This window comes from Phasianus colchicus, chromosome 8, assembly GCF_987193195.1.
Source record: "Phasianus colchicus chromosome 8, bPhaCol1.hap1.1, whole genome shotgun sequence".
Lineage (NCBI taxonomy): Eukaryota > Metazoa > Chordata > Aves > Galliformes > Phasianidae > Phasianus > Phasianus colchicus.
This window is the reverse complement of record NC_143443.1, coordinates 25,686,503-25,707,360: the sequence shown is the minus strand read 5'-3', so window position 1 is coordinate 25,707,360 and position 20,858 is coordinate 25,686,503. Positions and strand designations below refer to the sequence as shown.

Below are 20,858 nucleotides of genomic sequence, written 5' to 3'. Positions count from 1 at the left end.
CTTAGAACCTTACAAATAAGAGAAGACCTGGAGCTTCAAAGGCAAACAAGAAGCTGAATAGATGAAAAGATGTTCCAACCACCCATCTAATTCCCTATAGCCATAAACAAAACATGAAACTGCAACTCTGTATTTTCACCTTGAACAAAATGTCCCTTAGGTAATATACCTCAGTGTAAACTAAACTATAATTCTACTATCAAAATTAAAAATAATGTGGCTTATAGAGACACTGTTAAATCTTGTTCCGGATTATTTACTGGGGTCATCGTTGCCTTGGAAAATAAAACCAACTCCAATTATACGGCCACTGCCAGGCCTCATAAAGATCCACAATAGAAAACAGATGTGTAATTTAGAGCAACATGCTTTTTCTACGCCATGTCACTGAAGTTCTGAATCAGAAGGGCAGCCCTTTGCATTTACAGTGTAGCCCCTGCTGACCCTCCATACAAAGAAAATGAAAGGTAATTGGGACATAAGCCGATGCAGATGAGCAGTAAAAATCCAGAATTCTACAGCAGTATCTGTATATCCAGAGCTCTTGAATAGGTTTGGTAGAGCGTCATTCGGTGCCTCATGCTTGTTTTTTGAGAAATTATTATTATATGCAGAGTTTAATCAAACTGAAGGCATAATACTGACTTTCAGTTATTGTTGAGGGCAGAAATTAATATAAAGGAAAATGTCTCAAAGTCACAAATTTCCAAGGAAATAAGCCTACAGGGACTCTCTCTCCTGTTCTTTTTTCTAAATCAAACAGATTTGAAGGGATCCACCAGTACACGACGTGTTGTTCAGAGAATGATGGCTTTATATTCTCTGTGGAGAATGAAGGCTATATTCCAACATTTCAGAAAGGCTTCATTTACTGGAAGGAAGGAACATCTGGAGGGTGTTCCATCTAAAAGAATTTGAACAGTTGATTGAAAGATGCATTCTCTTGATTTCTTGCTGATATTTATATTTGCATTTTATTCTGTTACGTTGGTTTACCAGTTAGTTTCTGGGTCACTCCGTCCAGAGTAAGACCGCAAAGATGATCCAAGGGATGGAACACCTCCCCTGTGAGAGCAGGCTGAGCGAGCTTGAGGCTGTTCAGCCTGGAGAAGAGAGAGCTTCAGGGAGATCTGTGAGTGGCCTTTCAGTATCTAGAAGGAGGGGGGGGGGGTTAAGAAAGAAGAGAACAGACTTCTTAGCGGGGCCTGTTGTGACAGAATAAGGGGACATTTAGTTTGGATATAAGGAAGAAGTTTTTTACAGTAAAGGTGATGAGGCACTGGCACAGGTTGCCTAGAGAGGGGGTGGATTTCCTGTCCCTGGAGATACTTGAGATCAGGCTGGATGGTGCTCTGAGCACCTGATGGAGCTGCAGATGTGTCTCTTTGCAGGGGAGTTGAACCAAATGGCGTTTAAGGGTCCCTTCCAACTCTGAGGATTCTATGATTCACTCTAAGTCTTTTGAATAATCAGCAGTGGGCTTGCTAATTTTAGTTTTAAAAAGACTGCTGCAAGTGCTGCCAGAGAAACATTTAATGTCTTATGTCTGTTTCCAAGAGAATTTTCTATTCACTTACTTTTGGTTGCTCTGTGAAACATTCTCTCCTACTATCACTCTAGAGAAATTTAAACCTCTGAAGATAGTTAAAGTGATCTGCCGATGCCTACTGCATAGCTAAGAGAAAAAGCTCTGTGTAGAGACAACTCTGCTCTTTGTAGCTCACAGGTGTTTTGTGTTCTTCCATCATCTATTTCATTAAAAGGAGTCATTAACATGAAAATAGGATCTTTGTTCCTTCAGAGCTCATCCCCTCTTTTTATTCTTCTACCCTCAGCTGTGAGTAATGCTCTGACATCTGCAAGTGTGATGAAGGAGATTATGGAGAAATGTATCTGGAGTGTGAGGAAGAGATGAGCAGATAAACCCTTAAAATTAAGTGTGTTAGGCAGTCTTTAGTGTAAAGGGCTGTAGTAAAATTGTCATTTCTAATAATTGCTGTAATTAGGGTATCTTATCACATGTCTCTCTGCATAATCTAGATATGTGGAAGTGGTATACTGAGGAAAGCATAATGCACTCAACTCTGTGTGCCTGGTGACAACGTTAAAGCATGCACACTGCATACACCTCAAGGATGCTGCAGTTCTGCACTATATTTACATTTTTTTATATTTTTTTGTTATTTTTTTGGTTGGTTCTTGTTATTTTGACAGGAAAATTCATGAAAGTTAGCATGGTGCTTGGTTATTCTGGAACTGTACTGCATGAAAATACTATAATTGCTAGGAAGGAGTATTCCAAGTGATATTAGTCCAGCAAGTAAACAACTTAATCTATATGGTTTAATGTTGCTAGCATAGTGCTTACTAATGTGATCGGTGTTAGGGAAAGAGAATGCAGTAGATGTTAGATAAATGCTTTATCTAAATGCTTCTGAGTTTATTTTTATTATCTTTGTTGATTTTCTGCATACATTCTTGGAATTTTGCTGGCAAAGGCTATGGTTTGTAGTGAATGCAAACATGAGCACAATTGCTGAATCAATCATGTTAGGAGCTACTTTATTTTTTTTCCTGCTCTAAGTGGTCCTGTCATCCAGTCAAAGCTCAGCAGTGATACCTTCTAACTTACAAATCCAAATATTCATGACCAGTGGCTTCAAAATGCCTAAAAGTGAGTATAGTTTGCTACGGCCAACAAGCAAAATTGCTCATTAAAATACAAAATTTCTATTCTAGTCCTTTCATCAAGTCATACATTGAGATTTTTTTTTTAATCAGAATATCCTGCTGGCCTTACAAAAATAAAATAACTGATTAAAAAGCTCATTAAAATGTCTGCAAAACATATTTTTTGAATTGAGACATCTTCTGAAAAGATTCTCAGCTAAGTCTAATCAGTACCTACCCTTGAAAAAATTAGAGAAAAAAAAAAGTAAAATAATAAAAATGTCTCAGAAACACTCATACAATGGAAAAATTCAGCTAGTAAATCATAAAAAGTTGTAATCATTAAATGCATCACTGCAGTTGGTTTCTTTTTGTGTTTGTGTACTGCACACAGACAAGCAGGTGGGAGAAATACAAGAGACAGACAAAAAATAGTGCTTGGGATTTTCATGTACTGCATGAGCATGGAGGTTGGACTGGAAGTAAAAATACGTCATTGTACATCTGATTTTCAGTAGGATTGTGTGTCCATGATATTAATGGTTCCCTAATGACTTTATGGGAGATATGTCAGTTTGGGAAAAGATGTTGCAGTGTGTCCCCATCTTGTGTTTTCCTGGGCATGGGAGAATTCAGAAAATGAATGCAAAGATCATTAAAAAAAAAAAAAAAAAAAAAAAAAAAAAAAAAAGCAGCAAAACACAGCTAACCAGCCCTTCCACTTAAACAATACAGAGATATGGATATGCACTGAAAGGGAGAAAAAGATAAACCTGTGAGTGTCTGGGAGGACAAATGAATAGATAGGACTATATCTGTGTTTCTTTAATGAGCAACAGGAAAGAAAGATAATCTTTAGAATAGAATTATACAGTATATTTTTTTTCCGGAGTTGGATAGAAAATATATTTTAAAAGGTCTGAGTGCATTCATTGTAGCAGCTAAAAGAGCTGAAAATCTTAATAAGGGAAAAAATGTGTCAAAGTCCTGTTAAAAACTCCATTATATTCAAGCAGTTGGAACAAGCCAGGCAAACTGTCCCCGCTTTCTTGTCAAATTTTGGCTTGGTGAAATTTGCACACCTACCCAGGTGGGCTGAAGCAATTTAAATGACACAGTGTCTGGGCTGTTTACAGATGATGCTGCATATTGCTAAACAAGATCTTTTAATCACGGCAGAGCAACTGCTGACGGCTGACAGGGAAGATGCCAATCAAAGGGCATTGTGACAGCCTAGCCAGAAAATCATCTGCTTAATCTAACACAAAAGCCATACCTGATGAATTGTACTGTACTAAAAAAATTGAATAGGAAAATAAATATTATTTTATAGCTTACAAATGGTTGAGATGAGCACATGCCAGACGGGTGTATCGTGGAAGGACCCATGACATACTTCAGGAGATCTGAATTGAGTAGCTGGCTTGCTAATATTTTTTGGTAGTTTCATGGCTGCCAGCCTAAAGATACAGGTGGGCTGCAGGTTAGCTATACTGCCAAGTACCAGAATTAAGAATGCATTTTCAAACATGTCTTTCCTTTGTCCATTCCATGCTTGGGCTGCTATTAACATTATTGATGGTGAGCAACATGTTAGGGCGCGTGGTCACCATTCATTGCCCTAGATAGAGTTTTCTCATCAGAAAGGTCAGCATAATATCCTGTCTAGCCAAGGTGCAAGAAAAAAGCATATTCTCTGTTGGCAATGTTCACCAAAGACCCCAGTGGTCTTAAATTCAAAGGATTTAATGAAAACCTCTGCTTACAGTTCCCAGATGCTTTGACCCCCATGGAGCTCTATCTTTTTGCTACAAGTGAAGGCTGAAATCTCTCAGATTTATCCAGGGAATCAGAATTTTATTCCTGTCTTGCAGATATGTACAGCTCTGCCAGACCCATGTGAATCAGCAAGTAAATAAGAAAAAGAAAAAGATATTCAGCATCCTCTTTCTGTTGCTGTTAAAAGCTCATTTAGAATCTTTGGATTTATTATAAGTCTTGGTTCTTAAGAAACTGAGATCCAAAATACGTATTTTTCTTCTTTGGACAAGAATGAGAAAATTAACTGAAGTCACACAGCAGGGTACTGATGAAACTCTGGTCCTCTGAGTCTATAATAATCAGATCCTCTGGTCCCAATAGTTTCTGGAGAAAACTTGTTACTCAGGATTAGTCAGAGCAAAATGTATCTCCTCAGTGTCAAAACCTTAGTTTGGCATAGTTCCATTTTGTGAGGGGGGAAGCGAGCATTCTTGACTCTATTTGTTTATTGGGGGAACTCCAAAGATAAGTGTAAAAGAATACCTTGAATGTGCTCCTAAAATTCATCACCCATTACCCATTAATCTGACTTTGCCCCCTCCTCACTTTAGAGTTTTATTCTTCAGTTGTGAGTAGGGAGGATGGAGGAGAAGAGGTATAGTCTCTCTGAGTAAGCCTTTGGGACCAGCCTATTCCGATTGATATACAGGTTGGTGTGATCTGTTATTCCAATTTCAACTAATTTATCTTAAAATAAATGAATAAATAAATCTAAAGATACTTTATTAATGAGGGAAGGTTTCCATACACTTTAACTTTTTCCCAGCTCTTCATGTTTCCCTTACTGAAGATGTATGGATGTTGACAGCCATTAGTGCACCTGTTTCAAATCTGTTTGGGAAGTTCCTCAATAACAGAAGCCTGCAATACTTATAACTCTGAAACAAGTCAATTTTCAGCAAGCACTGAACTAAGAAGCTGGTTGCTCTGGATACATCTATAAAGGAGAGCACATGAAGAGAGTGAGACAACTACGTAGTGCATCTAGCTGTGGATTTGCCTGGGTCAATGTCAGGAAGGTTTCAGTGCTGTTTTTTGTTGTATGGTTAATGAGAAGCGTATTCTCTAAGAAAAGTTCACTTGACACTTGCTGTAAATGACTTCCTGACCTCCTCCAGAACATCCTGACTGGGCCACAGCACTACAAGATGCCAGAGATGCATCTTAGCACAGTGGGAAGCTATGATCCTATTAGACTACACCAGCAAAAAAGCAGTAAATCAGGGAGATTTGGTGCCTGATATCAGGGAGCTGAGTTCAGAGGCTATAATTAGAGAGTACCTTCCTCAAGGCAAGCTCTCCTCAAGCCAATTCTAAGGAAGATGACTCTGGTGTCCTCCAATACATGAGACAGGTGTATACAGGAGAGTCTTAAAATCATGATCTGATCCTGATAACTAACATCAGATTCTGACTTTAAGACATCCCTCCTGCCTTTGTGTTACTAGCAGTGGATGCTTACCTTACTGAAAGTTCACATCCATTTATTTTAGTGTTAACAGCAACAGCTATCTGGTTTTCCAGGTCAGCGTTGCAGAATGGCTCAACTAGGAAGAGTCTACCTGGTTGGGCTTTATTCACCGTGCTATTATTTCCTGTCCCCTCTAGAGAAAAGGTGATGAAGTCAAGAACCATAGGATGGATATGGCCCAGTGGCTGCTAGTTGAATTGCACAAAATTAGAGCATTTCATCTAATTGGATGATGATGGAAAAACAATGCAGAGGTACAGAAGGGAAAATCTAATTAGATGATGATTAGGAAAAATTTATTGGACAAGTATAAAGAAATAAAGTGCTGGTTTACATCTGTCTGGAATCTAGCACTTTGTTTCTAAAACAAATCAGGAGAATAAAATGGTTAAGAGATGTAAAAGGTAGAAAGCATTCTTTAGAGAATATTCAAGAAATAGTAAAATCTGTAAAACTTCACATAATGGGGAGTAAAGAAACCATAAGAATTCACTGCCTTGCTAAACTCCCTGGGGAGTTTTTTTCATTGAGTGAAAAAGGAACAGAGAGTATCAGCAAAGTCCGCATGGAGTGAATTTTGTAGTAAAAGAAAAAGGAGCCTGAAGGACTCTGCACTATTTTTATCTGTGCTACATAACAACTATGTGATCTTGGTCAAATCAGTGAGGTCTCTGTGCTCTTGACTAATCAGAGGAGTTTATCTGTAAAGCTGAGGCCAAAAATTTTCCTCAACCCCTTTTTCTGTCTTGTTCTACTCATCTTGTACTTTTCCATAGATCTTGAGCAAATCAGTTGCATGCAGGGAAGGTTACTTAAAGGTTGATTGTCAAGTATCTCTGGACAGAAAGCTCTCTGTTCAGGACTACACGTTACTATTTTTATGAATGGCAATTAAGATTTAGAGCTTCAGTGGAACTAGTAAAATTGATGCTACCAAGGACTGTACAAACATCATCTGATGATGTTATTTGCACTCTGGCCTTAAAAACAAAAACCTGCCGTTCAACAATTTGGAATAAGCTGTCAGATTTTTTAACATGAAGTGACAGCGTGTGTCCCAGAGGTAGTGAGGGAGCTGGTTTTGCACTGGCAAGATTTATGATAAGGGATTCATATAAGAGCTGAGGCTAAAGGAAGACAAGTCCCTGAAGGCAAATATTACCAATAATTGAATTACAAAGCCATTATCATGTGCTGAACAGCACAACTTTATGGCTCTATTGTGACAGGATAAAGCTTGATAGAATATTTATGTTCATAAGACAACTTTGGCACAAGGATCTCTGAGAGCACGTTCTCCAACAGCCAGAAAGAAGATCAGGACAAGTTGGCATGAAGGGAAGTGAGGGCATATAGGGAAATAAGTATTTTTAACGACTGAGGGATTAAACTGGGTTTTCCGTGCTATGTGCTTTAGTAGCGTTATGCTGATGTTTGTCAGCTATCTACCATCTTTGCTACGTGAACAAATCATACTTTTTGTTCTTCTTCAAGAGAAAGTGAGGGATAGTCATAGAAGTACTGATTAGTCCTGATTCTGTGCTTGTTCATTTCTTCTGAGACGGTAGAAATTTGTGTAAGATCTCAGTCCCCATAAGAAGAATGAACCAATTTGCACTTTTATGAGTGGTTCTGGTTGTGCAAAGGTGATAGAATTTCTGTTCTAGCCTTTCATTCTGGACCTTTTTTCTTCCTTTTTTGCAGCTTCTAAGAAAAAGTCTCAAATTGCTTAGCTTAAATTACCAATGATCTTGGCTATTGTGGGCATTTTTAATATGAATGATGTATGAAAATTTTGCCATCAAATTTATTGTGCATATTGTCTCAGTTATGATGTGGCTCTGTCCGAGCTCAAGCATCCAATATCATATGCATCTGAAGCTACTTTTCAAGATACACAAGTCCATGAGATTAAAAGTCTATATAGTCCAGTTTGAGTTCTTTGTTTGTGAAAAATGGTAATTTGAAATTAAAAATACCCCATGTGGAAATTTTTGCTATCCTCACAGTGATGCCCTTCTGCAGTTTTGAGTGGTCTGATGGCCTTACAAGCTTTATCTTTTCCTAATATATGTAAATAATTGCTTTTTCCAATTAAAGTAAATAAAAAGCTAGAAGAATTGGAAATACAGGATAAATAGGTCTTTATTGTATTTCATAGGATCATGGAATAGTTTAGGTTGGAAGGGACCTCTGGGTCCCTATGTTCCAGTCTCTGCTAATGCATGGCCACCCAGAGCAGTTTGCCCAGGACCACATCCAGATGGCTTTCGAAGACTTCCAGAGAGGAGATACCACAAACTCTCTAGGCAGTTTCTTTGACTCGAGATCTGGTAGGCCTTGGAACTAAGATTTTAGTGAGAAGTCAGACAGAGAAGATGGCAAGAAGGTAGGGCACTACAGAAGTGTGCCAGCTAGCATTTGCTCTGCCATGTGCACTGCCAGACTGCTTTTTATTTTCAGTCTCATTCTACATCAGAAGATGAGTCTGGGTCTTCTTGTGCTGCTTCTCATGGTTGGATGTAGAATCTGCATTCAGAGCAATTACTGTGCTACAGACACTGGTATTGATCTGTGAAGCTTTCAAGAGCAGGTGGCTACTTAGCAAGCATGAAGGGAATTAAAATTTTCAGAAGCAACTTTGTAATAGGACTGGGGGAGTATATTACATGTTGCATAATGTGAGAATCTTCTGTAAAGACAATGGGGTAACTTACATTCCTTTTGGCTTTTTAAATCTTTTCTCTTTCTTTCTTTTCTTTTTTTTTTTTTCCTCTTTTTCTGCCCTCCCCAAAACATCCAGACAGTTATACCAACAAAACACTAAAAAAGATAATTGGAAAAATACAATAGGTACTGCTCAGCAGAAGGTGTTGCTAGCATATCCCTGGTATTCTGAAGTTTCGGGAAGGATTAAAGGAATGAGCAAGGGGCATGCCATTATTTTATCATGAAATGAAAGCATAAAGAAAAGAGAAGAAAAGTTTGTGGCTGTATGTGTGATTGATAGGTCTCTGAAAATGGATGCTGAAAGAAAAGGACAGAATTGAAAAAGAACAAGGTGTTACCAGCATAGCTACAAAAGCAGATGCTCAGAAAAGGGCATGGCAAGGTTTGTGCTGTTTATTTTCAGAGAAATATATGAAAGAAAATTAGTAACTGATTGATCGCAGAGTGTTGCTCACCTGTATCCATGTTCTTTGCAGGGTGTTTGTTTTATAGGCTGTTAAATCCACAGCACTTTTCCTTCTTTAATTTGTGAAATGTATGTTGACCTGATTGTACTGACAAAAGATACTGAAGTAGAATGGGCACTCACCTCAAGTTATAGACCCCAACTTTGAGGCTTTGGAGTTATCCAGGGCATGTAGTTCTTTTTTTCCACATGTAAGTTTGTATTTATTGATCATGTGATTTTTGGTAGAAGAATTTTCATATCCAGTCATCAATGAGGACTGGAATTTCCTTATAATAAATGAAGTTTATTCATTGTGTTTCATACCTATGCCATGGGCTTAGCACCATTACTTAATGATACTCAGGCTTTTAGAAGTCTCTTATCCTCACCTATCGAGGATCCTTTTTGTCTGTTCCCTTTACTTACAACCCATGCTACACTCCAATTCGATTTTTAAAATTTAGTTAATAAACATGCTCCAGGTCTGCCACATTATCTTCATTATCTTTTTTGAGTCACTTATTTGATCATGTGAATGTCTGTAATGTAGGTATCCAGACATGTTATACTCAATAGTAAGAAACAACCCATTCAGAGATAGTTTGACTTCTTGTGAAATGAACTCCTAAGACAGTTCAGGTGAACCACTGTGCAAAACTGCCTCTTTTTCCTCACTGTGTACATTTGAGTGTGACTAGCTCAGAGATCTGTACAGTGTAACTGGGTGTGGTGCATATTACTTTATGTAATTTTTCAGGTAGAATAAAGGGATATATTGAGAAATATCATAGAACTACCATGGTATAAGACAGCATGATATGAGAAAAAGTGACATTTACAATTTTCTGAACAATAGTCTCTCAGCAGAATCTAGATGTGAGTAATGTGTTCCCAGATGCCAACCCTGTACAGCTAACACTGACTTGAGAAGATAAGTATTTGTAAATCAGCTATTCTTTGCAACTGATTATACTTTGTTATCATTATTGTCAGGCCCATGTTATCATGCATAGGTCAGACTGTATGACCTTGTGTTGCCACAAGTAAATTAGGACAGTTATAGCAAAGCAATGGAGTGTGTATTCTGTCAGGTAACAGGTATGGAGACCTTGATATGATTCTTATCTCCACCTCACGTCTTGTTTGACTTAAGAAACTGCCGTAGCTTCCCTGGGCCATGGCTTTCTTCTTAGTCTCTCATTCTACTTCTGATTTGTAGGGGGCTAGGCAACATCAAAATTAAAAAATGAAGCCCTTGAGTAAAAAATAGTGTTTATCATGAGTCATATTTTAGCCATCCTTGTCCTGTCCATCCTTGGAATAATTGATGACTTAATTCTGCCTGAAGCTGAAGCTTCTGCAGTCGTAATTCTGGCTGTCCTAGCATGAGGTGAAGTAGTATGCAGGTCACTAATGCTGTTGCCTTCTAACTTTCTGGGCTTGGTGGGTTCAGATATTTATATACTACCGTTAAGACATTTAAGAGTTTGATGTAAATTATGGCTCATTTCAGAAGTGGAAACAGCAATGACAATCACTTTCCATCTGTCAGTGCGACATATCTCATTCATTTTTTTTGCTGTCTTCACAATAAAAGATGCAATAGAGGTGTTTCTTGGGGTCAGAAAAGAGGAGGAAATTCTTGAAGCACCTGACTGTAGGTTCACAGGGTTTAATCAGGGCAACAAGGTCTTTGCTGAATGAATATCACTGTTGCACGTCTCTGAGGAGACAAAGTATTCAAGTCCATGAAATACAATCCTTTTTTCTTGAAGAGTTCACATCCCCACTGGAGCTTTGTTAGGTCAGGAGGAGGAGTGCTGAACAGTATTTTCTGGAATAGCCCAGTTCCAGATGTGCTTAAAGCCTAATAAATAAACAAGGATAAAAAGGAGATAAGCCAAATTATAAGCTTTATTTTTAGGGCTGTTTTTCACCTGCATCGATCCATCCTGCACTGAATTTGTAAGCAGCAGTTCTAGCATTTTTACCCTAATTCTCTAATGATGGCAGGTAAAGGAAAAATACCCTAGGAAGGTACTTCTTTCCCACCCACCTTGTGTCAGTCATCAAGAAGTAGGGAATTTAAATATAGATTGAATGCTTAGGAGAAGAAGACCTTGCCATAAGGACTTTTGAAAATAAAAAGAAGGTGAAATCCTTGCTGGCTCAGAGACTTTTCTGAATCTTTCCAGTACCCAAACAAAATAAAATCCAAAGCTTGTCTAGCTAAAGAATTGTTACACGTTTTGTCAGCGATGCTGAGGATTAATCAGGACACAAATACTCTTGTTATTGTTAACATTTTTATAATGGTTATTGGTTAATGTGCATGATGATTAAGGGCTGGAGCTGCCTCTGATTGCAGTCAGTGGGAACTGAATTAAGGTTTAAATCACTGTTTGAATTTCACTTTTGATTTCCTGAAAAATAATGAGGCTTTGAACAGAGCAGCATCTAATTCTGTCTGTCAATGGAAACGGATCTTTCTCTTCCCTCATGCATCTATTAGCTTGGAGGTCAAGCAGCTAACACAGAACTGGCTGTTTAACCCTTAGCCTTAATCTAGGATGATCCCTTGGCTGACAGGGACAAGACCAGAAACAAGACTGATTTTCAGAGTTGCTGCTGAGGGCATTTTATGATGAAATTGTTACATACTTGCAGCCAATAATGCAAAAATTCTGGCTGTGCATCAAAGTGGTAGCCATTTGAACTGTACCATTTGTACATCTACCAGCAAGTTGTCAAGATGAGTGGTGCTGGTCAAGAAGAACCTTGGTAAAGAAAGCAAAGCCTGAGTTTAGAAACTCCTTATTTGCAATGCTCAATGTCTTTGTTGTTTCTTGTTAATTCAGAGTGAACAGTCACTTTATGAGCCAATCTAACATTTCTTTTTTTAATGGAACATTGTTTTTATTAGATCAGAAGTGATAAAATGTCTCAGAATGAAATGAGTTTTTTAAAATTTCTTAATTAATGAGTGTGAATATTGATCATTAAGAGTGTCAATTAAGCAAGTGTGCATAAAATGTCCAATATAAAGGAACAGCTATAATTAGTATGCTGGCAAACACTATTATCCCATCAATCCAAGTATGCCGTATCTCACCCTGAGATGAAATACAACCTACCAAACAAACCAGAGGATGCATCGGAAGGTCAGATGCCAATGCAAAGAGAAACAAGTCCCAAAAATGGAGAATAGAATCAAAATAAAGGAGTAAGTGTACACCATAAGTGTAATGGTATCAATTCACTGAAAAGTTGAATGTTTTTCAAATTCTCAAGTTTATTTTAGCTGAAACTCCAAAATTGTTTTAAAATGAACAGCTTTTAATTGAGAGTGTGAGTATGGATCCAGCTGAACAGAATCATGTGAAATGAATGTCTCAGATATCACCCAAAGTATTTGTTTTAACATATTTGAATCAATATGCCTCTTGCAGGTCTATGATGGTGTCTGGTAGAGAGCCAGATCTTGTGCACCTGGAAGCAAAGACAGTGGATGGTCGTAAGTACTTCATCTTCCAAAGAGTGGTATTCTAAACTGCCCTTAAATGCTTCTAAATACACCATGATGGAGATCTGAGTTTTTAATGGTTCACTTGTTTAAAGCATGTCTGTCAGAAGAGAAGTCTTTCCAGGTCGATAAAAAGTTGGGATTAAGAGCCTGTGAAAAGCTGAGAATATAGCAAGGAAGAATATGTGATAAGAAGTAATTGAAATAGAATTCTTTTTTTTTTTTTCCTGTGTGATTTTTGTTTATGAAAGAGAGATTCCAGTGTCACATAGTCTATCTACTTCTTGTTTCACACAATAATCATCGTAGTATTGCCTTGAACACAGCTTTACCGAACCATTTCAATTGACCAGGGATACTCTGCCTTAGGTACTGCCTTTGAAAGCACCTCATTTCTCTTGCATTAGAAGCCTTTTACCAACCTAAATGTATTATTCACTGTTACTACTTGTCATTGTCCTTCACTTTCATCAGCTGTTCTCTCTCTTTGCTTTGCCTCTCAAAGTGCTTTTCTCCATTCTAGCAACTGCCTTTACCTGCAATGCCAGATTGTTCTCCTAATTGGCTATGAATTCTCCTAGGCACCTCAAGCCACCTTCTGTCCTTTCCTCTTCTCTCCCATGCTTCCTCAAGCTTTTTCTTTCAGCTCCCCTGCCTTTGCAGACCTTTCTCCATGGATTTCTTTTCCACAGCACTGGACTGCCTCAGGCATCACGCTAAAAGCCGGGCTGCCATGAACCCTGTCATTGTCATTTCATATTGTTTCCTCTGTAATAGCAACTTTACTGCAACATAACAAGCAGGTTTGTGCCATTTCCAATATGTTAGTGTTAATGATGCAGTCAGTTAATTCCTTTAAAAGAGGATCAAATTCTCCCCTGAATTGTACCCTCAAATTCGGTGGTGTTACTTAAAATATATGTTTCTCATTGGAAACTTAGAAACTGTCTGAAAAAGTAACTGTAAGTAATCAGTTTTTTAATTCATTGAAATTCAGCATGAAAGAGAATTTTTTGGAAGGTGAATTTTTAAAAGAAACAGTTGTGATTGAAATCATAAAGTTTTAAAGTTCTTTCCATTTTGGGATATGCAAGATTAGTAAAAGTGAAAGAATTTATTATCTCTATTTTTTTTATCATTTGTGTTCTCTGTTATTATTTCTCCTCTCAGCTTCACTTACCTGAACACAGTGGGAAGGCTGGGGACATGAAGCTTTCTATTCGTCATGACAAGCTAAATGAGAATAAAATATTCTAATAGGACAGCATCTTATTCAGCAGAAAAAAAAAAATTGCTGTTACAGAGGCTTTTGGAATTTGAGGTCATTTAGACAAACAACTCTAATCAGTGTTTAAGGAGCTATATTCCAGTGATGCTTTTGAGGGATGTTTGTCTCACACTTTGCAGAGAAGGTGCCACACTGCAAATACCTTGAAAAGTGTTATTTGAGTTCTTAGCCTCCAGTAAGAACATTTTGCACAGCTATAGCACAATTCCACAAAAGATTCCTTGACTGCTTAACAAATTAGTATGGTTAGTATAGATCTTGGGGTGGAAACTAAAGCATAGGTAGATGAAACTGTCTGTGATGAGGGGTCAGGTACATTACTAAAGTTATTGCTCATCAGCCAAGCTCAAGTGACTGATCTGGGTGCACTTATTTTGGTTTAGTTGGTAGGCAGGACAACTTAAAATTTCTCTATTTAGTCAACGAGAAAACTGCTAATATAAATCTAGCTGTGGCTTCCAACTTTCAGCCTTTGGTGACCTCCCTTGCAAATTGGGCTGAAATTTCTGCTCATGAGTCAAGAGGTTCCCAGCTCATCAGAAGTATAAGATGTTTGATATCCTGTAAGTGCATGCTCTGTTTTGTTAGTTCTTCTGGAAAGCATAGGTCGCTGGCAGAGGTCTAGAGTGGGCAGCTTGAAGCAGTAACCTTGGAACATATCACTGCATTTTTTGCCAGAAGACATTTGTTAGCATTGCAGGTCACAGGACTTTGAAGCAGGCTGAGAGAGTATGAACATGGTCAATTACTCTAGTTACTATGACAGATTTCATGTATTCACCTTTCTTGTATACTAGAGCCTTATAGTACCAAATCAGTAGAAATATAAGGGCTGAACAAAAACCTGTTTACTTCAGTTCAAATAGGAAAACAGCCTCATTCTTGTGCTGGCACATTTTCCAGCAGAAGCTGAGTGGTACAAGAACAGCTGTAGGTGAGAAAATGTCAGCAGAGTGTTAGCCCATCTCCTTGTGAGAGGGTTGTCTGAGAACATCTATCAGCAGCAACCTTAGTATTGGGCTTTCCCTGCTAGAATATCAATAACTCTCTAACTCTGCTCTCCGATTACAGCTTGTCTGTGCATTTTATTTATTGTATTTATATACATAATGTAAAAGGTTTACAAGAGCCAAAATAGGAGTCTCTTAGCAGGCATAAATCAGTGTAACTTTAGTGGCACATTGATTTACACTTGATGAGGATCTGGCTAGCAGTGTTGTACCTGCACTCCCATTCTCCTTCATTTTCTTCTTTCTCACGATCCAGAAAAATGTGGGCTCATCCTGAACACATTATCTCATCAAATTGGGCTTCAGGTATTACTAAACAAACCGAGTACAGACTGTATGATTTAGTTGTATTGATGGAGGCAAATTAGCCGGGCTAGTCATTGCCATTTGTGTTTTGAAACCTGTTGTATAAATCTTGGAATGCACCAGATAAATTTTTATCTTCTCAGATGTCTGAATCAAGAAGAGATGATTCTGTTAATTTTTTGAAGGCTTCAGGCCCGATCCTAGTCAAGCTGGGCTTGAAAGTACAGTAGGAAAACCTGATTTTTTCTCAGTTGGAAGAAGTTCCAATGAACCTTATCTCACATTTCCATTTGTATGCTTGGGTGTCCCTGGTGTTCTGCTTTGATTTTGGAACAGGATCAGACCATGCTGTCAAAGTCAGCAGGAATTGTGATTTTTTTTTTTCCCTGGTTTCAGGTCACCACCCCAGTAAGACATTTAATCCCCCACAGTTCTTAACAACATGATAAGCTTCTCTTTGTTGTATTCACCACCATAGTCAGCAGCCAGAGTGACTGGTGGAAGTTAAATCCATATTTGCTCAAATGCAATTTGAATGCTTTCAGGAGGTGTATAATCTTAAGGGCATACTGATCCTACACTTTTTATTTGTCCGATTGCTTGTTGTTTTTGAGAAGAATCCTTAATTCATGGTTTTATCTGTTTTGAAGAGGGAGAGGTATCTCAGTAAGGCCTGATTCAGGCTAATTGACATGAGAATGTAATTTTTTCCGAGTGATCTCCATCAAGGAATCCAGTCTGTTGGTGAGAATTTAAAGGATGGATTTCTACAAGGCATTTGGAGATTAACTGTGTACCCATTGGCTCGCTCCAAAGAAAGGCAAAGCTGGCTTAAAGGATGCCTAAGATTTTCCATGGAAAATTAACAAGTGTATGAGGCTCACATTTGCTTATGTAGATGAATTTCAAATTATTATGAGTATAAAGTTTTTAATTTTATATTATATATAGCATATGTTCCTAATGTTCTGCAAAGAATTAGAGAGTTTCTGATATTTCAGAAGTTATATTTCCTTTGCTTTTCTCATAGCAGCTTTTCTTAATAAAAGCTAATTTAGGAACTGCTGTGAGTGCAGGCAAGACTAAGACCTCACCTGGGGTCAGCTGGCATGCTCTGCTTGCTGATCAGCAGTGACTGAGCATCTTGCCAGTGGTATCTGAATCACAAAACTGTGCTAGGACTTTAATTTACCTTTTCACAGCATTGCAAGGAAGAGTAAAATAAGGACTGTAGTGGAAAAAAAATTGGCAACCTAGTTTGACAGGCCTTTTCTAATATAGCTGAGGTGGTGAATTAATTCTCAGTACCCTAAACGTGTGCAATGATTTTATTTTATTTTTCCCACCACAGCTGATGATTAGTATTTGTCTTGGAGAATGAAATGTGTTATTTTCTCTAATTGTATCCTCATGATAGAAATGGCAAAAGATATACTTACCCATTCAAAGAAAGACTCTTGACTCTGACTTGCAAGGAAGAAAAGGGAGTAGTAGGACAAAATCAGATTTGTGAGCCAGTTAGTAAATGGACTGGACCATTTTATCTTCGTTACTGATAATTGTTTTGCAGTTGCAGAGACCTAGAGAATTGTGAATATATCCCCATATCATAAATGTTTCACAAATCAACATTCAGTTCAGATGGGAATAGATAAAGAACAGTCATTCTGTGTGTTTCATGAGCAAAAGGGAGTGGGAACAGTATAGTATGAGAGAACAGTTGAACAGTGGTATTTATTCCCACTGAAGGTTTTGCCTTAAATGCAAAGTATGTGGACAAATTCTTACAATCTTTTCGAGGTTTCTCTTATTAGTCACCACTGGAGATGAGTTACAGGCCTGGGTCTTTGCTGAGATATGTTACTACCATGTTCTTAAGGTTTATTAGTTAAAGGATGTCAGTCATCCTTCAAAAGCAGAAATTATTAATAATGTTTGTTGCTCGGTAATGAATAAGGTGTAGTCCATAGTAAGTCTGGAAGACAAACAAGACATCTACTGCATGGATGCTCTTCACATAAACTCCTGATCTGTCATTAGTGGATTTGATTGTAGAGAATAGCACGTATTCCTCAGAAAAGAAAATAAAAAGTAGGAGGAATGTGTTTGCTGTAGTACAGTGAATTCTTCCTCTCACTATCTTTGTGATCAGAATTTCCCAAAAAATCCATACAAGCTTAGATTGGAAAGAAGTAAGTGGTAAGGCTTGAGCCTTACCAAAATAACGCTCATACAAATGACAACATTTTGTCATCCAAAATAACACTCTGGAACAAAGTGTCCTGAAAAAATTCTTGCTCTGCTTCATGCAGGAATTTGATACTCCTCTTTGTACTTTTGTAGAGGCTTTCCAACCTCCAGTAGCCACCAACAACCTTCCATCTCCACCAGCTAAGCCAAGAACGTGTTTCTGGAATATACTTTCCTTGAGAACATGTTAGTGTGGAGCTTGAGCTAAACAGAAAAGACTGAAACAACTCATGGCACAGGAACCCTCTGGCTCTCAGTTCCTACTGCATGTTAGCATGTTTCACCACTGACACAGATTAATTTTGTCAGAGGTTTCCCTTACAAGACGTCTCCTCCATTCTTGTGTACTGTGTTTTTACATCCTCTTTAGAAATAGTTGCCATTTTCAGAGAGGAATCCTACTCTAGGTGTCTAAAACTGTCTAAATCAAAGTGTCAGGGGAGGATAAGAGCTAGGATTTGTTATATTCTTCTCTTCAGGCGCAGTGTGGCTCTGTTGTTGTATATTAAAAACAGAAGCTGTTGTTGGAGGTGAGGGTTCTGGAAATGAAAAGCATAATGTCCTAATTACCTATGGCAGGGAAAACATCTGTGCGGGAAAACTAATGAAATTAATTCCACAGCTTAGCAACTGAATACATTAATTGACATTAATTAATGCTAAATTACAAAGCTCTGCCAATGGAATCACATAAAATGTCCATGAGAATCAGACATCGAAACAAAATCCTTGAGTTAATGTGAGCACAACAAAAATTCCCTTAGGAAAAATGAGAGATCCAAACACTGCAAGAAACCTTTCGTTCTGCTTCCCTGTAGCAGAGTAGGATATTCTTGGTGTGCACATCTCATGGTTTGGCTGTTTGGGAGATCAGCTTAAGGAATTTCAGAGCTCTGCCCTTTAGTAGTTATTACTGGCATTTTAGAATTGAAGCCATGGAGAATTGCACTGTAAAAGTTCACAGGAATTGCCTTAGTAAATCTTCATCAATGGTACAATTGCTGCTGCACAGACTCAGGTGATCCCAGCAGAAATAGACACAGTCCCAATTCTTCCATTAATACAGGATTGAAAAAGCCTCAGTCTCCTCTAACAGATGTCAGCCTGTCCTGCTCTTTAAAATCTCTGATAGAGGAGATTCTTTAATCTTCTTTGATGGCCTCTCCCAGCAGCACACATCTTGCTACCTCTGTGTGCTCGCGGGACAGGTAACCCATTGGCATGGGATGCAAGATGACACTGCTTTTAGTGTTTTGAGAGAGATAGCGTGCCTGTAGAAGAAAACAATGGTGGTGGATTACAAAAAATAGAGGCAAGGTGAGAAACAGAAGTCTGATCTTATAATAGAGAGAATGTGGGGTCAGCTGTGAAGGGCTGTCCTTTGTGATAAAATGGATTCCGTTAACAGAAGTGGGAATTGGTTGTTTCAGTGTGTTCTGAGATGCCCGTTCTGTCTTCTGACTGGTAGAGGATGTGCTGCACCACACAGCACTGTAGGGTGGTGGGTAAGCCCCATCAGTCCCCTTCTTGCTTGCAGCGAGGGGACAGAGGACCGAGCACTTCTGAAAAGGGAACTTTGCTGGTTTGCTGCAGTGAGCAGACTGACACTTCTGTGTCTCCCTGCCCTCTCGTGGCTAATGTGGAAAAAAGCATGTCCTTGCAAAGGGAAATGCGCTTGGATAATGCTGTCTGGGCTATATTAATTAATGTTTTGCAGTGAGCTGCAAAAGCATAAAATGTTATAAACTGCAGTGACTAATAACACTCAGCACTCTATATATTCCAAGAACTCTGCAAATGGGGTAAAATCATTCCTCATCAAACTTTCCTGAAGGTTCGTTACCCTGCATTTCTATTTCAAGCAGAAGTCAACAGCCCTTAGAAACAAGGGAAAAAATGTCAAATGATAGATTTTAATTAAAAACCAAGATTAAATATGAGATAGTAAAAATCCAGCCATTTCTTTTACCATTGAAAGTGCTGCTTCTCTGATCAGAAGGCTGTAATTACATCAAACAAGGGGCTGTGCTGCTTCAACAAGGAAAAAGATTAGAAGTAGTTCCAAGATTAAATGCCATGCAGTGTTTCTATCATTTCAATGCTAATGCTAAAATGCCAAAATCCTTCTTCCTGTAAATCAGTTCTGTCCTTAAACAAAGTGCAACTTCTTAATTGATCTGAAAGAGCCTAAATTGAATTCAGAGAATATGGTTCTGTATTCTGGGATAAATTACCACAATGAAGAAATTAAAATTCCTTTTCTTCAGGTGATGGATTATGAGATGAGCACCCTGCAGTGCACCAGAAAAGAAGATGAGGAAGTCCCAAATAGTAATAGTGGATGAGATGGCTTTAGGGCTGCATTTAATCCATTTACTATGAAACAAACAACTGCTCAGACCTCCAATTTCAGGAGAGTGGAGAGGAGTGATTGCCTAGGTCTGCCAGAGTGCATTTACCTATATTGTTAACAGAGAAATAGGTAAAATCTCTGAAGCAGGTGATGTTCTGCACTATTCTGCAGAGTTTAAGGTCTGTAGGAAGTACAAAGTTGTGCCAGGAAAAGGATTCTCAGTCAGTGGTGACAGTGTGGGGCAGGTGTCCTCTACAAGTGTGCTTGTACTTATGTTCTCTGGACCTTAGCCGTGTTCTAAATAAATTTAGATGTGACTGGAGAAGCTGGTGTACCCTATGGTAAATGCTACACCATTATCATGTAGCTCTGATGTCTGATCTAGGGTGGGATGAAAGAAATAATGGGAAACTGATCTAGGTGGGGAAGGAAGGAGCTTAAAGGAGAGCCATGAAAGGTGGATTTAATAGGGGTGTAGGGCAAAAGTGTTATGTTGTGTTGAATGGATGGTATCGCTTTATGTCATATGTGGCTGGGAAGCAAAAAAATGCAAGCTTAACAAGTAGTTTTTTGACAGTAGGAGGAAACTGTGCTTATGACTTCACGTGTCTTGGTTTTATCTCTTCTTTTCAGATGCCCAGTACATCACCTGTAAGATGCAGAACTGCAGTGAAGCCTCACAAAACAAACCTTTTCCAGGCTACATTGACCATAACTCCCTGATTGTCCAGGATGACTATGTCTTTGTTCAGGTGCGGAGCAACCTCTTATTTATTCTGTTATTTTATATTTTGTTATTTTCTCTTGCCTCCCTCTGCAAACATGTGCGTATGTATTAACCCCCAACTAATCAGACAAGACTAGATCCATAACAAGGGCACAGGGTGTATTGTAGCAGCTCATTACAATGCTAATAGAGTTTTTCTACCTCTAGTATCTTGTCAGTGAAAGGTCTTAGAGTACCTGCCTGTAGCATCCACCGTGGGTA

The 20,858-nt window shown here is 38.4% G+C and overlaps 1 protein-coding gene across 2 annotated transcripts in view; it reads left to right on the top strand.

The window, feature by feature from the left end:
• Positions 1–20,858, top strand: part of LOC116231792 (VPS10 domain-containing receptor SorCS1-like) — a 277,398-nt gene that overhangs the window by 182,196 nt on the left and 74,344 nt on the right. For both annotated transcript variants that reach the window (XM_090145485.1, XM_090145486.1), the window contains exons 6-7: positions 12,590–12,654; positions 20,504–20,622. In XM_090145485.1, coding sequence (XP_090001611.1) covers positions 12,590–12,654; positions 20,504–20,622 — 184 coding nt within the window. The remainder of the gene's footprint in view (positions 1–12,589; positions 12,655–20,503; positions 20,623–20,858) is intronic.